Source organism: Centruroides vittatus, unplaced genomic scaffold, assembly GCF_030686945.1.
Source record: "Centruroides vittatus isolate TY-2023 unplaced genomic scaffold, ASM3068694v2 contig_549, whole genome shotgun sequence".
NCBI classification, from domain to species: Eukaryota; Metazoa; Arthropoda; class Arachnida; order Scorpiones; family Buthidae; genus Centruroides; species Centruroides vittatus.
Genome location: NW_027122325.1, coordinates 2,894,442 through 2,911,479, shown reverse-complemented (window position 1 = coordinate 2,911,479; position 17,038 = coordinate 2,894,442). Strand labels below are relative to the sequence as shown.

Sequence of the window (17,038 nt, the reverse complement as noted above, 5' to 3'; positions counted from 1 at the left end):
GAAAATAATAAGATAATAAAAACTTAAATCATTCCATGAAATTGGCTAGAAGCCAGAAATATGTTATATGTTATCAACAATGACTAATACATAAAAAATTAAAGTAAAATAACAAAAAAGTCAAAGAAACTGGAAAATAAATAGTTAAGTAAAATCTGGAAACATTTTGTATTAATTTTTTTAATACTTCTCTTCAAAACTATATAAATAATATTTAATTACTTTTATACATTAATTGGGTAATTTAAAAATCTTTAAAGAAAATAATATTTTTAAGATCAAAAATGTTTTTACTTACAAAAAAAAATCTAGAAATAAAAGCCAATTTTAATTAATATGTTAATATACTTCTGTTCCAGGTTTTGAGTCTAATATCCGTATTTAGCATTTAACATACTTTAATTATTTATATTAATACTTTACCACGTAATTAATAATTCAAGTGTCATTAATTACCATTATATAACAATTAATATGTAGCAATTTATATGTTAATTTAAACGCACAAAAAGTCAGCTTTCCGTAGATCGATCTCTCAGATTACCACCTACTATACAATTTAAATACGAATAATGCCTTTTTTTCTTTCTTTTAATGGAAGAAAAAATTACAAGACGACAAAATTACATAACTGCATTATTATTTTAAACTGATTTTCTGTAATTTTAATATATGTAGTTACAAGTAAAACTGAATTTTTAATTATTTATAGTTCGTTTTATATAATTTTTTAAAAGTTTTGCAAAAAATGTTTGTATAATACAATTGGTAAAGTTATCAATTCAAGAATTATATTTTATTATTTGTGATTTTTTTGCAATGGAATTTTAAATAGCCATATATTCTATTTATTCTAATTTTTAGACATTTAAGTTCACATAAGTTAGCAAGTCGAGCGTACATTTCTCAGAGAAGGATAAAGGTCTCCAAATATCGATTTACTCTTACAAGTGAATGTCCTCATAGTAGTAAGGCATCTCCTCTGATATGGAGACTCTATAGCTTATAAAAATTGCGCTTCTTTGTTGCAACATTGATAGTTTCTTCGCAATTCTTCTAGAAACCTGTCATAGTTCGAAAGCAGTCTCCATCAACTGAAAAGAAATATTAGTTTTTTTGTTCTCTTTTTTGGTAACAACAATTTTATTTGCGCGAATAAGTTACTTAGATAGAATAAATATCTAACATAAAAACAGTTGAATGATAAACTAACGTAAAATGTGATAAGAGAAAGAACATTAACGATCGAAGAAATTCATTAGTTGAGTGTTCCTGATAACAACCTAACAGAATTTAATTTTCATTTTAAATTTCGTGAAGCATTAAACAGAAAATGGAGAAATGTGAGAATGAATTATGGTCCATCTAAAATGTCATACCTATTAATATTCGAATAAAATTATAAATAATTACTAAACACTAGTTCATGTTATGCATATAAATGAAGTATAAAGTTATAATTTCTTAAGTGATCTATTGATTATAGATAATTCCAAATGCATTTAGATTGGTTTATTTGATGAGTTTAATATGTTTTAAAAGAGGCAACAAATAACAATTAAATTTTATGAAATATTGCTTATAAAATATATGAAGAATAATTTATTGTGCGATGAACTAACATTACATTTGTAGATGAGCTATTAAATAATTATCAATATATAATATTATTACTAACATGTCAACTATTGCATTTGAAATTGATATCATTACATAATTAATGTTATATTTGTATGTAGCCCCATCTGGCGGCCAGAGGCTGGAAGCTGCAGATGGACATAGACCATCGAGTAGCCAAGCAATGAAGAGGTCTCAAGTTCGTAGACATCATACAATTACATCAGAACATCCAATGCATGCTCCTCCTCCAGCTCAACGCTCAAATATGGATATCGAGGTACCGTTATAGTTTGTATCTTTCCTTATTGTATTCAGTTAACCAATTAAAAGTTCGGTAATAAAGTTATTAGTTTATTTTTCTGATAATGATAATAGTGAAGGAGACCTCAAAGTTCACTGTTTGAATTGGATACACTTTCATTTTTTTTGAAATTTAACCGAAATGGCTTTTCTATAGAGATAATGCAAACGAAAATTACTAAATTGTATAGAGTTGTATCTTATTGTACCACAAGGAGGATGTAATAATTTTAAGGAGTGATTTATTTTAATCACTTTTAATGAGGTCTTTAATAAAATGTATAGTGGTTTCAGTCTTAATTTTTATAGTTTAAATGGTCGTTTATTTGATGTTTTCTTTCAATTTTCTCACGTATTAAGAAGACAAACATTAATTCCTGAAACTAAGTATGGTTTGATAAAAAAGTTTGTCGTTATATTTTGTGAAAGTTTTTTAAAGAGCCTATTTTATCAGTTTCTCTAGTTTAATTACACCATAAAAACAAAGAAAGTTATTTCTCGGTAGTAGTAAACATTTTAAAATAATCTATAGTTTGAATGTAGAAATTTTGTCTACGTTAAATTTTATAGTAATATAATATAAAAATATTTCAACTTCAAATTGATATTTAAAAAATCAATATATTTAATATCAACCAATATTCAGATAAATTAAGTGGAGTTTTGCAGAAATAATTGTGATTTATTAATTTAAAATAAATTGTATATAGCTAGTTTTTATACTCTTCAAACATTGATTTTACCTGCCTAAAATATGCTCTAGATATTTTGTAAATATTTCCTTAGTTTTTTTTTTATTTTCATTATTTCGTTTTCATATTTTGATGCTAAATAAGCGTATACAGTTTTGAAATTCATTAATTTTAATCAATTTTTTTTATAATTTTCTAAAAAACTATTTTTATTCAATTAAGTGAGTTTTAAATAATAGTTTTAAAAAATAAAAAAGCTTATTTGAAGTTAATTCGATAGCTGATTTAATTAAGAAACTAATCAGTGTAAATAAAAATGAGTTGACAGTAGACTCTAATTAGAACTCATTTTATATTTTACGTGTTCTTTCTATTACGTATTTAATATGTATTAATTTTTTATTAGTAGTTCAGTAATTAATGATAAAATAGTTATTTTTATTTGCTTGTTGTATGTTTATCTTTTCCGTAATTTTGTAAAAAACTGTGAGAAATAGAGTTAAAAGTTGCTTTCTGCAGAATTTTATATCAAATTAAGCTTTCCTTTATCCTACATTTTTAGAATTTTGTTATAGAACGTTTTAATAAGATTATATAACATTATCCAGATGTTGCTTATTATGATGTGTATTATATAGTAAAAAAATATTTATAAATAAAAATAAGCAAATTAACGAGACAAAATGTGTTCAAAACACCTCTCAATTGAATGGCACACAACCTTATTTCAATATAATTTTTTAAATTTAACTGTTGCATTCAAATCAATTCGGCAATTAAATTTTAAAAACGTTATGCTGGCACTATTATTTCTATTACTGAAATTAAAATATGGTTGTTGCAACGTTTTACGACTTGTGTTTTTTACTGATAGCGATACAATAGAATGTTTTTGTTCGCGGTTTCTCTGATTTTTATATTCGCTGTTTCTGCTCCTCTTTCCTATCTAATATATCTTATACACATTTCTAACTTGCTTAAGGCAAAAAATAAATTTTCTTTTTTCTCCCTCCTTTTCTATGTGCTTCTGAACTTCTTCCAAATAATAAAGTTTCATATCATTAAATTGGAAAAATGAAAACTGTATATTGTTGTTGATGATGAATGATTGTTTTATATTTAAAAAAATGCATAAAAATTTTGTTTTTTATTAATATTATCATAACTTCATGTTAATTTAAAATCATTTTTTAAAATTTACACTTCGAAATGATAAATATTTTATGATTATTCTTTCTTTTTTAGGCAATAGTTTTCTTTTAAGAATTGAAAACACTGCGAAAGAAACTAAAAGAATCTTAATGTTTCAGATAGTAGGGCCTACATATGATAAATTAAATCTTATGATTAAACATAGGTCCTTTTCTTTCCGGATCAGATTAAAATGATAAGTTTCAATAATTTATTGATGGAATATATGAGTATAATACTTATTATAACAGTTATTTTCACAAATTCGCCATCTTACAGAATGACCCAAAGGCTACTTTACCTACCAAAGTATTGCTTTATTACAACTGAATGACGACGTATGATGACCTTCAACTTCAATGATCTTTGCTTCATGGCAAATACCATAGAGGGAAATTGACTGATCTTAAACTACAGATCTGAAATAAACTTTTTATTTTCCCGACTCTGTTATACGTAACTGATGGAAAATATGGCGATGGGCAAAAAATGACCCACTAAAGTTTCTACATTTTTGGACTTAGAGAAACTTGAAACGCCGCAAAAATGCAAACAAAATTCGGGGTTTTTTCTGTTCGTAAGGATGGATGTGTATGTGTGTGTGGGCACGATTTTGTTTACCCTCAAAGAGGGTAAACAAAAACTTAATAATGCCTGTAATTTTTGTTGAAATTTTCTGAAATTTTGCAGGGAGGTGTTTGTATAGTAGGGGGATTGATACTATTAAGTTTTGGTGGTTAAAGGTCGACGGGGTAGGGAGATAAAGGGGTCGTGTCATATCTCCAGTAGGGTCGGTCTTAATGAGGATTTTACTCGTTATTAGCATTTACATTTTTTTTTTTTTTTTTTTTTTTTTTATAAAACTCATTTCTACCTTCAAAATTAAGCTTTTGCCATTTTATAATAATTAAAAATATAAAAAGTTTTTAATAATAAAATATCATAACAGACGACAGTTTTAAATGTTACCGGTAAAGTTAAGCAACTTGTTGCTGGATTTTTTTACAAAGCTATCTAGAGGAAGATAGTGTGTCAAATCAACTCAAAGTCTGGAAGGACTTGAGTATGAAGTATTTGCTATTTCGAGAGACATTTTTCAAAGTGTGATTTAAAACTTTGGGATAGGGTTGAGAAAAATCGAGATTAAATTTGAGAGTAAGTTGAACGTATTATAGAATAGAGCTTCAAATACTGATATGAATGCTATTTGAATATGTTTTGTACACCTTGTCGTTCAATTGTGATAAGGCTTAAACTTGGTAGATAGATTTTTGATCATCCAGCATAAGACGAGTAAATTAGTTGTGGTAATCCTTGGTCACAAATATAATTTAAGTACTAAAAATTCATTTAACATTTAGATTTTGATAAGTATTCCATTAATATATAACCTGTTTGTTGTTTATTATCTATTTATACATGCAAATGTATTGTTATTAGCCTATCAAGTTCTATTTAGACACGTTGCTTGCATATATTTCCTTCTCATATCTTCTCTAGTGTATTGTTGATTTACATTTTTGACGATAGTTAGTTATTGACAGTAAGCAATACATAATTTTTGGCCGGATGGCCGAGAGGTCAAGGTGGCATCCTACTGTTCTGGGGGACCCTGGATCGAATCCGAACTTGTCGAAAAATTCCCAGGAATTTTTCGGGGCTGGCTTGTCCGGATATGTCGGACCTCGTCCGTCACCACCAGACCGCCCCATTGTGGTCCTGGCCGAACCCATAATGAGCTTGCTAAAAAATAGGCTCTCTTACTGCCCACAGGGCGAAAGAAGTTTAAAAAATACATAATTTTATGTAATATTTTTTATATAATAAATTATATTTATAATTTTTATATAACACATAACATTTACATTCCATTATATATCAAAATTTCGACTTTTTAAATAGAAAATAATTACTTTTTCTTACATTCAAATAATTAATCTTAAAATCGTAGTGTGCAGAATATCAGTCAAACATTTCGCACACTAGGCCGTGATTAGGAAGGGTCTTATCTTAGGCCGAGACTCCACTAGAGTAAAAACCCTCGCCGTAATTACTTTTAATCACGTTACCATGATATTTTATGCTTGAGTAGGGCATAAAACGAGTTGAGAAGAGTCTTTCGATGTGAATACGTCCGTAAAACAGTACCATCAACCAATCAGAAGTCAGTGGAATCTACGTCATTATGACATGGTGCGAAAATTGGCGGGAAACGAGCTTTTATGTAGTTCACTGATGGCTACTTCGAAAAGATCTACAATAGCTCTGGAAAGATTTATCGAAAACATTCCAAAGTATCCATGTATCTATGACAAGAGGCATCACGTTTATAAGAATGGATGCCTAAAACAAGCGATATGGACGGCCATAATAAAATCCTTCAGTTAAGGTGAGTTTATAATAAAAAAGCTAAGCGCAATATTTTAGTATAAGGCAGTATAGTATCCTAATAATATGATAAAAAAAAGTTAATATATATGAAAGTGAAAATATTATTTTTACTACATTTGCAATTATATATACAAAATATCGTAGAATATAATCAGTCTATATATCACGTATACAACTGTACCGACGATAGTACCTGGAACTCCACCGCAATTCAAACGCAAACGCAAATAGGTCACGTGAATTAAAGTAATTACAGCGAAGGTTTTCACGCTAGTGGAGTCTCGGCCTTACACCTCTCCCCAATCAGCCTTTAAATCGCTCTTTGGAGTGTAATTGTGTCTATAAGAAAGCAGTAAATAATTAGATAAATAAATAAATTGATTATGTAATATTAAGAGTATACTATTATTTACAATTTATCAGGAATATGTGAAACAAACTTATAATGCAAAGTTCGAAATTGCATAAAAAAGAATTATGCATCCTTTGTCTCAAAAGTTCCCGAACTGAGCTTTTTTTTCTGGAATGACAAACATAAACGAAATCTACTAAGTTCTGCCTTCAAAATAGTATCCTCGCACAGCGATGCAATAATTCCAACAATGTTGAAAATCCTCCAAGCAGTTCTGGAACTCTTCCGTAATGGAGTTGTATGTACGCAGCCCGATATGTATCGCAAACATTGTTGAAATTCCTGCCTTCCATAGACTATTTAGACAGGCGAGGAAGCATTGTCACTTGTTTTCCAGCCAAGAGGTCGATTTATCATGAAGGCATTGTAGCCGTGATGCCTTCTTCATGATAACGCGAGACCTCATACCCTAATGCACTGACGAACTGATAAAGTTTAGGTAGACAGCGGCGGACATTCTGCAGTAATAGTTAATTGTCACGAACATCAAATATAGACCTGTTATATGCTGGCGCTTACTGGTTGATTAACGGGGATATCGTGATTAATGAACAAATACCTTATGCACGATACTCCTGGCATCAAAAAATGCAATCATCATATTATTTGTCTTCGATGGTTATCTGAGGGTTTTCTTCGAAGACGCTGATACAAGTCCTCTCCAATCGGCACTTTTCCGTTTGATTTCCAAGTCGTATTGGTAGCACCAGGTTCGTTTGCTGCAATGATGTAGTGCAATAGCGTTGGGTCATTATGGGCAATTTCCGGAATATCGGTGCAAATCTCACACGTTCAACTTCGCCTGTCCGAGAGGCCTTGTAAAATATGGTATGGTCTGAAGATCTAAAGGAGCATGCTACGTGGAACGATTTCCGAGAAAAAGCTTAGTTCTAGAACACTAATAACAAAGATTACTGGTATAATTGTAACAATGTATTTAAAATTAGCATATAATCATTCAAATAATTTTATGTGCTTTGTTAGAATTCATTCATGAAGTTTGTAATCAGTATATAAGCTTTGTTTTTGAAAAACAAATCAGAAAATATATACCGGTATTTAAATTTCAGTTTTTGAAATATTTAAATTATTTAGTAATCCTGGTTTTGAATATTAATGCATTTTTTAAACCAAATTATAGAAATAAATCTATTGAGAAATAAATATATTCCATTTACTAGGCTGTATTTCAATAACTGCATTGATTATTAATTATTTACTATAAATATTCTATTATTATGCTCATTATAAGAAGTTAAAATAGATTTAGTAAGGAATGAAAAGAATACAAAAAAGTTTTCATCACAATTAGACAAGGAAAAAGAATAAAACGTTTTAAATAAAATGTTGTGTTTTTTATATTTCTTTCTTTTTATTATTATCCTTTTTTACAAGGTTAATTATGAAAAAATAGTTATTATCTTTAAAATGAAAATAGCGATAATGAAGTTATTGGGTTTTATATTTAATGGGTGATGCTATATATGATGAGGCTTGAAAAAATACAATGTTAATAACCGATCTGTTACATATTGTTATAATCACGTAAAAAATAAAATAGCTTGAATAATAATGTATATGGATTCTATATGTACTGTACAGCACAATAGAATAATTTTTAATTTTTTGAACTGCAATTACTAACAAGATAAAAGTTAAGAATATAAAACTTCAAAATTTTTTATGAGATTTTAAACTATTGTTAAGAATAATTTTTATCTGATAATCATTCATTTCGTTCTATTTCACACACAATACTAACAGGCAAATATTTATTGTGACATCGTTACAAAGTCGGGCTGCAATTTTCTAATCAAATTTTTAAATTTATTTAATCTATATCTTTATTTATATATATAAAAATGGACGTGTTTGTGCCTATACGTCACTCTGCAGCCAAAACTACACATCGCACATGAATGGTGTTTGTGTGTGGTAGTAGCCCCAAGTCTCCCATTGTGAACTATGGTGGTTGCGTCTCGATAGCTATAAGGGTGTGAGAGATATGGGGTTTGAAAGTGGTTGACGCTTCAATGAGAAAGTTCCAGAACCTAGAAGTGAAATTTGGTACACAGTTAGGGTACGTCATGAAAACGCACACTAAGACGGGATTTTTCGAAATTTCCTCGCGGGGGGAGAGGGAGAGCATTAAGGCTTAACCTGAAGAATGGCTTCTACTGTACTATTTTAGATGCGATTTTTTGTTTTTAATTACGTTTAGTCTTCATTGAGTACTTAGGGGTATTAAATTGATAACATTTCAGACATTGTTATAAATATTTTTTATATATTTCGATTTTTTAACCAAATGTTCGAACCGTTTTAAATTCGAATTTCTTTTTGCATATTGATTCGATTATAGAACGATTGTAAACGTTCCAGAAGATTTATCAAATTAAAAACAGTTCGTTTGATTCTCAGCAATTCTCATCATTCTCAGCGGGAGGTGTTAAATAACAATTACTACGGTTGTTGAAGTATTGAATGTAAATAGGGTTTGCTTGCAAAATCCGCGCGAGCGAAGCCGCGGGTAACAGCTAGTTTAAAATATATGCTTTCCACCTCAAATCATTAGTGGCTTGCCCCTGTACATTATACTTTTCCTTTAGTAATCGAGTCTTGCGGTTATCTGTGTAACTCCTTTCCGGGAAAATTTTTGAATTGAAATTACGCAACTCAGGTTTGCATCGGAAGTTCACATATAGTTTATCGGGGCCTCCTGCCCTTAGGCATTTCAATCTGGTCTCGGATTTCATCTATCTAACTCCCTTCTGGAGATTAAGGAAGGATAGATGGACAGAGGGACGACAGTGGGAATTTATACAACTACAGTTTTTTCGAATTGCGGCCCAACACGCATGATCCTACTTTTCTTGAAACTAACAGAGAAGATGATAGAAAGATTCCCTCATTTTCTCCAGGAGCTTAAAATAACCAAAAAATTTCCATCTGCTGTTCTTATATTCAAGTCCATCTGAATTCCATGAACGTCGTAATAACAGTGGTCAATGATATGTTGGAGAAGTAAATTCTTTTATGAGACCCAGAATGTTCAGTTATGATCGAAAATTAGTTTTAAAAGATAGATAGGTCAGGTCAGGCAGTGGTTCTTTCGTTATATTACGTCGTCAACATTCATAAAGGGACAGTGAATGTACATTTACATGTGCATTCAATGTCCCTTTATGACATGGAAAGCTTCAATGTTTCAAATCGAATTCTATTCTAGATTCCGCTGAACATATGGCATGAAAAATATATTTGATGACTAAAATCTGCGATTTCATTTTGGCAAGTTTATTAGTTACAATTTTAGTCATGTCTTATAAATACAGTTTAATAATTATAGAGAATTTATCGGACCAAACACTAGAAATAATCAGCTAACACGACTAGATTATATACAGAGTTCACTTTTATTCCATATTAGTATGTTCTTGACGTGATCTCTTCATGGTCATCTTCAAACGACTTCGGTTATATTTAATTAAAAATTATATAATTTTAAAAATTTAATAAATTTAAATTATGATACGTATTCATTAATTATAATAATTCTTTTTACAAGTGTGAATATTTTTATTTTCAACACTTTAACTATTATAAATGTAAATGTGGTCCAAGTGGTATTTCTTTCAAAATTTACAATTTATTTAAATAAAAAATGCATTATTAAACGTATAATTTGAATATCATGAAAATCTTTTTTCTTTGTTTGACATTAGTCATTATTAAAAATCGTTTTGTAAATATTGAAACTGGAATCATCAAGATTTATCTAAAAATAACTCATTAGTCTCTGTTTTATTTGGAAATGATTTCATGTAATGGCAGAAACATTATTTGTGTCTACAATATTATTTTTAATGTTTTTCTCATCATGCGTTAAATTTTTATTAAGGATATGCTTCAAAATATAATTTTGTTTCAAATCCAAACAATGCAGCATATATTATGTAGGGTACTCATTTTCTTGAAACCAGATAAAAAGAAATTATGCAATATAGGATAATTTGGTTTTCGTTTTAGAAATTCTACAATCAATTTCAATGATTAAAAAAAAACAAAATTTATATTTAATAACTTAATTATTTCAAGTATGATTATCATAGCCCATAATAATTAATAGCAGATTGCGGTTTTAAAACAAGTTCGCAAAATAGTATTATGTATGCATCATATATAAAAAGTTTTATTAAGTATTTAGGGTAAGAATACGGTTACTGGGGCAAAGTATTTAATATATCAACATTTTTGCAATCAATACAATATATTACAGTTAATTATAATATTTAAGATATAAAAATAATTTAATCACATTAATTCTTGTTTATTTTTTTGGTTACATATTTTAAAGAGTTATTTAAATTACGGCATACTAGTCAGATTCTTTAAATTTAGACTGATACTTGGCTGCAAGTTTGTATTGTATATTGTATATTTCATGCTTTCTAGAGAATTTTTTTTACAATCTTTAAAAAAGTTGTAATGAGAACTTCGATGAATTGTACCAATATATATTGGTACAATTCATCAATATTTCTATTAATACATTACAGCATTGTTTTAGTGTTTTATTCTTGACATTAACGCACTTAATATAAATTGGCAACATTATAATACTGAATTGATTGCGCTTAATTTATTGATTATTATATTAGCTTATAAAGTAAGGAAAATTTCGTGTTTGATTAAATTACTTGATAAAATATTTATAATCAAGTTAATTTTTGTGCACACAAAAATTTTTAGGCGTTTAATAAATATATTTAATTTAATATTTAATAATAATAACTAAAAGTTTTTCATTTGTTAAAATAAGTGTTATCATTAATAATTGTGGTAGACGTTCGGTAATAATATTTACACCTTTAGTTGCTATTACTATAATCTTGTTCTTAATACAAAGTATTATCTTTATATTCACTTTGTGTTTGGCAGACATATGAAATAAGATTAGAATATTTTAATACGAATTATAATACTCCTTTAGCTAATTTTCAAAGTTTTATTAAATATCCATAAAAGGGATTTTTGAGATTTAATTGAATTTCATTGAAGAATTCGTTAAATGATTTTACAATGCTGGTTTCAAAATGTTTATTTTATTTTAGTTCGTGTAATTTCTCAAATTTATATTATTTTGTAATATTAGCCTTCACTGAGTTTTTTTTCCTGATATTTTTTATATTGTACAGTCGATGATCAATACAAAAGAAGCATTTACACTGAAGTAAGCGTTATAAGAAATTTTTGACACTTAATTCTTTTTAAGATCAATTCTTAATGTTTTTCATCTATATTTTCCCCCGATATATTAATTAGTTTTTAAAAAAGATCAGTGTTTTTAGCTCGCTCATATATTTTTCATGGAAAGAAATGGATTTTGTCAAAGAAACTGCTGAATTATTTTATAATCAATTAAATGATGCAGAAAGTACAATTTATCAATAAATTTTATAGCACAAATAAATAATTCTGTCAATAGAATGTTATTGCTTGTATAATTACGATAGTAATAATTATATATTAAATTAATGAAATGTTATTCGGATGGAGAGCGGGAGTACTGTATATAATTTTAATAGATTTACTTCTAGATAATATCCCAATTAAAGCAGCTTTTTACATATAAAAATAGAAATTAAATATAGGAAACGGAAGAGTGATTGATTAACAAAATAAAGTAATAATATTAAATTATTATTTGAACAAACTAAAACGTAATAAAATTGTTTAGTGTTTAGAAATTTGCAAATTAATATTTTACTTAGTTAGATAATTATTTTCGTTTTCAAATTTGAGTGATAAAACATTTTTGAACGTGAAATAAATAGAAAAATTAATTTGGAAAAGTACAAGAGTTTTAAAATTCTAAATAATGTTTTCCTATGAATGCGTGCTGCCATCTGGTGCGCTTTCGTTTCATACTTAAGTTGAATATTTGACGTTTCGTTCTTTATATGATAGGAATTATTTAAAAAAATAAAATCGTTTTCCTCCGTTAACAATTAATTATAAACGTAAATGCTTGTTAATTTTAATAAGAAAAGGAGACGTATAAAAATAAATAAATATTAAAAAAGTAAAAAAAAATGTTTAACTGTTTAATTAAGATATTAGACCTAATTAACATATACAGCGAAACAGTAAGAGAACAAATACGATGAAATAAAATAACAAAGAGCTTTGTTTAAAATGAATTACGAAATAAATCCTGTATTCTTATTGTTATTTCATATTTCCTTAGCTCACAGCTATTATACTTTTCTAAAATCATACTTCGTTCTATGTAATACAACTAATTCCATTACGTATCCCATGAAACTCAAGCATTAGCTTTTTATCCATACTCATTTTAAGTGATTGCTTCTTTAGATACAATTTTCATCCCGATTGCTGTACAATCTTATTTACATACATATGTATATCAATTTCGTTTTTGATTACGAAATAATAATTAAAATATATGTTATTTTTTTTCAAGCGATATAAGTTTTCATTTTCCCAACGTATTGTTAAGTTTCTGAATGACGCATTCTGTAAAGCAGGGCCATTGACCTGTTAAACAAGTTTTTATACAATATGGCTGGGGAATTAAACCTATTCTTGTTCATTCCCTTTGGTATTGCTTTGTCGAAGACTTTCGTCAACTTGATAAAATTGTATAACAACTCAATTTCATTCTAAGCATTCTCCGGAGAGTTGTGCGTGTACAAAAAAAGATTGTATTGAAATGACGCAATTATTATTTTGCCTTACTTGTAATGCGAACGAAGGTCATTTAGTTGCTGAAGTGTGTCTTTAAAAATTAAATAATCTTACTTGCTTATATCGGCATTTTCTCATTGTAAACGTCTTATTTGTGAGATATTTAGGGTCTACATCATGTTGGTAACTTCATTTTTGAGCTCTGGTATTAAAAGAAAAGAGGTAAGTTTAATGCGTACCCTTTCAGTTAATCTATACAAAACTGTACTACAAATATAAATTACGAAATATTTTTATATAAGATCAATATTAACTGTATTAGCTTAAATTTTATACAGAATCGGCATTTAATTAGTGATATTTAAAACTGAGTTTATTATACTCTGAGTATTTTTAGAAATAAATCAAGGACAATACTTGTGTATAATTAATATTTGAAATGAAGATTTAATACTTATTTTATTATAAACAGTCAAAGTATTTTAAAATAAGTTCAATTAATTTTTATAGTTTTTAAAAAGATGAGTGATACTTTTAATATTTATACAAAATATTTTACAATCGTTTCTACTGGAAACGACCAGTCTAGTAGAATATTGAAAGTTATATTCTATTTTTATTTAGTAATACTGCAGTAAAAAAGAAAAATGATTTAAACTTTAATGTTTATGCAAACGTATACCAAAGGGAATGAAAAATAATATAGGTTCAAGCAGTTCCGCTACGATAAAAATAACAATTGAAAAACTTTATTCAAAATTTATTCAGATACATAAAAATCAATAGTAATATATAAGATTTTGAGGGATTTAAACTTTATAAATATATTTAAACCTTATATCTCATTTTTTATTAGAATTTTCTGTCAGAATCGTCCATTTCAATTTATTTATAGAAAGTAAACTAAAAACTTTGTTATGAGAAATATCGTATTATATTATATTAATTTTTAACTATTCATTGTTTAAGAATCGAAAATGCTATACACGTACTTATATATACCATAAATAAGAATTTATATCTAAAATGCGTGCAAGTTATTTATATATTTTATAATATACGATTATAAAATAATGTGATTTATTTGATAAATTTTCATTTTTGGATAATCGTAATCGAATTTATTTTAAAATATACTGAATTTTTTATTATGAGTTATGAATTATATTTAAATAAAATTTTAAGAATATAGAAATCTTTATAGAGAGATTATATTTGGATCACCAGAATAATATAAATTTAAATCGCAAAACTTAGACATTACATAAAAATAAACTGTGTATGTAATCTGAGGGGAAAATGACTGGATAAAATAATAATTCTTTTATAGTAACAAAGTAAATGAATGACAAAATCTGTTTAATACTCGCTTTTAGTAAAGGAAAGTAGTCCAGAAAAAAAGCCATTTATGTAAATTAATTATTAGATAGATGAGTTATTTTGATGTAATTGTATGTAAAGTTATACATAATTCATAACAAATAAAATAGACGTTCATTAATAATTTATGATTATATAAATGTAAATGTTATATTTAGATTTGGAACAAAGCATATGTTTAATTTATTGACGTAATTGACGATAGTAAATAATCTTATCTTGGATGACGGTGCTGAGTTGTTAAACTTCTAGTAAAAAAGAAAAACCCAGACTTCATTGTCATCCTTATAAAACGCCATCCATCTTTCTCTACCGATATCTTCTCATAATACTTTCTGATCGAAACTTTTTCTAAATTCTTTGACAAAATTTCGTACAAGAATGGCATTAACATTGTTATATCGTAAATAAAATTAAGTTCTAAATTAGAATAATGAATTTAATAAAACAATATGTTTCTTTTTTTTTAAATGAAAGTTAATAGCTTTTAGCTTACTAAAATATAATTAATTGAATATTTTCTTTACACGATGCCGGAACTATTACTCAGTTCTTTTCGCGCAATATTTTCCGTTTATTTTAGTATAATTAATGAGTTTAGTCTGATTGAATAAAATTTAAATTCTTAAAATTCAATAAAATTTTCGTATTATATTTTATTGCATTTATTACAAAAAAAAGTGAATGTTAGGTATTGATTACAGCCACTTCCTTGTGATCAGTTTTTAATAAAATTTAATTTAAAAATTTATAAATAAAAAATTTTTACTGGTATTTTATTTCTTTTTCTCTTTTTTTATTTTTATTTTAAGTAACGAATGTTCTGTTGTGCATCTCATGTAATCAGTATGTTTAATAAATTTAAGTTTTTGGATAATTAATTTTTAATTTATTTCTTTTGCTCTCTTAGAAAGGGGCCGTCTATAAATTACGTAAGGGCGATTTTGGCCATTCTAGACCCCACCCACCCCTGTGTAAGAAATCGTAATGTTTTCTTTGATCCCCTTCCCTTTCCTATCTTACGTAATATTTAGGCATGATTTTATAGAAAGATATTAACAAAAAAAATTTTTATATGAAATCCTAAATCCTTAAGTCCAAAATGCATAATTATTAATTAGTTAATTAATATGTACTATTATTTATAAAAGACTATGTTAACAAATTTAAAAATATAAAAATTTAATGAATTCGAATGAACAATTTATTTTAAGAACTTTATTTTTTAATTATTAACAATCTTTTTATTATTATTATCATTAATCAATGTCATAATATTCATTTTTATATTAATTGTAATTTTCACAAAAGGACGCAAAAGTTTTGACAAATCGACTAATAGTTCACATTTAAACAGAAACCTCATACAAAATAAAACAAGAGAGAATAGAGAGAAACCACATTCCGTTGCCATATTGATTACATATTGGCTAAAGCCAAAAAAATAAACTACATGCTAATAAAGTGTGCTAGGTGCACCTGGGGAATAAATCATAAAGCTTGTAAAACTCTATATAATGGGTAATACAACCAATGCTACTTTACGCGGCCTCTAGCTCGGGTCATGTAACTAGTAAAAATTCAGTAGCAAATAAATTACTGTCTCTTCAAAGACAGTTTGCCATCAGAATTTCAAAGTGCTGCAGAACTGTTTCTACTAATGCCTCTCTGATTCTAGCAGAGCTCCTTCCTTTGCCACTATGTATTGTAGAAAAGGTTCTAAACTATTACATCAGAACTACAAACATCAAGGCTCAACAACGGTCTCTACTCCTATCTACGGCTGTTCATATGCTATCATATTGTAATTACCCTATCTCTGATCATCACCCTGTAAACAAGGTTATCCTCAGGGTACATTTGGTCATCTGCTTCCTCTATGGATAACCATGCAGACATTAATATCTACACAGATAAGTCCAAAAGCCCCCTTCATATCCGCTCAAGTATCTGTATCTTCCTCCGAATTGACATATTTTGCCCAAAATATGTAAGAAGGTACAGATACCTCCCATACACCTCCATCTATCAAGCTGAAGATGCTGTCTACAAAGCTGTTCAGTGAGCCATTTCACTACCAAACAAAACTCTGTCTATCAACATTTACAGGATTCTCAGTCTGTCCTAAAAGCTCTATTAAATCCCAATTGCAATAACAATAAAATTGCATATATCGAGCACCATATTAAAAATCTTGTAAATAAGATAACTTTTATATTTGTTCCTGGCCATAGTGGCATACTAGGAAATGAAAAAGCCAACTTTTAGCCTGAGTCAGCTGCAAAGGACACTGAATTGGACTACACTCACATCCTCTCACCTTAAAAATTATATTCATGAC

The 17,038-nt window shown here is 27.7% G+C and overlaps 1 protein-coding gene across 10 annotated transcripts in view; it reads left to right on the top strand.

Moving 5' to 3' along the window:
• LOC136978689 (coiled-coil domain-containing protein AGAP005037-like) overlaps window positions 1-17,038 on the top strand; it is a 526,382-nt gene that overhangs the window by 184,678 nt on the left and 324,666 nt on the right. For 9 of the 10 annotated variants that reach the window (XM_067274453.1, XM_067274444.1, XM_067274442.1 and 6 more), the window contains one exon: window positions 1,740-1,897. In XM_067274453.1, coding sequence (XP_067130554.1) covers window positions 1,740-1,897 — 158 coding nt within the window. Of the gene's footprint in view, window positions 1-1,739; window positions 1,898-13,085; window positions 13,540-17,038 lie in introns of those variants that run through there. The other variant, XM_067274449.1, reaches the window with a different exon arrangement.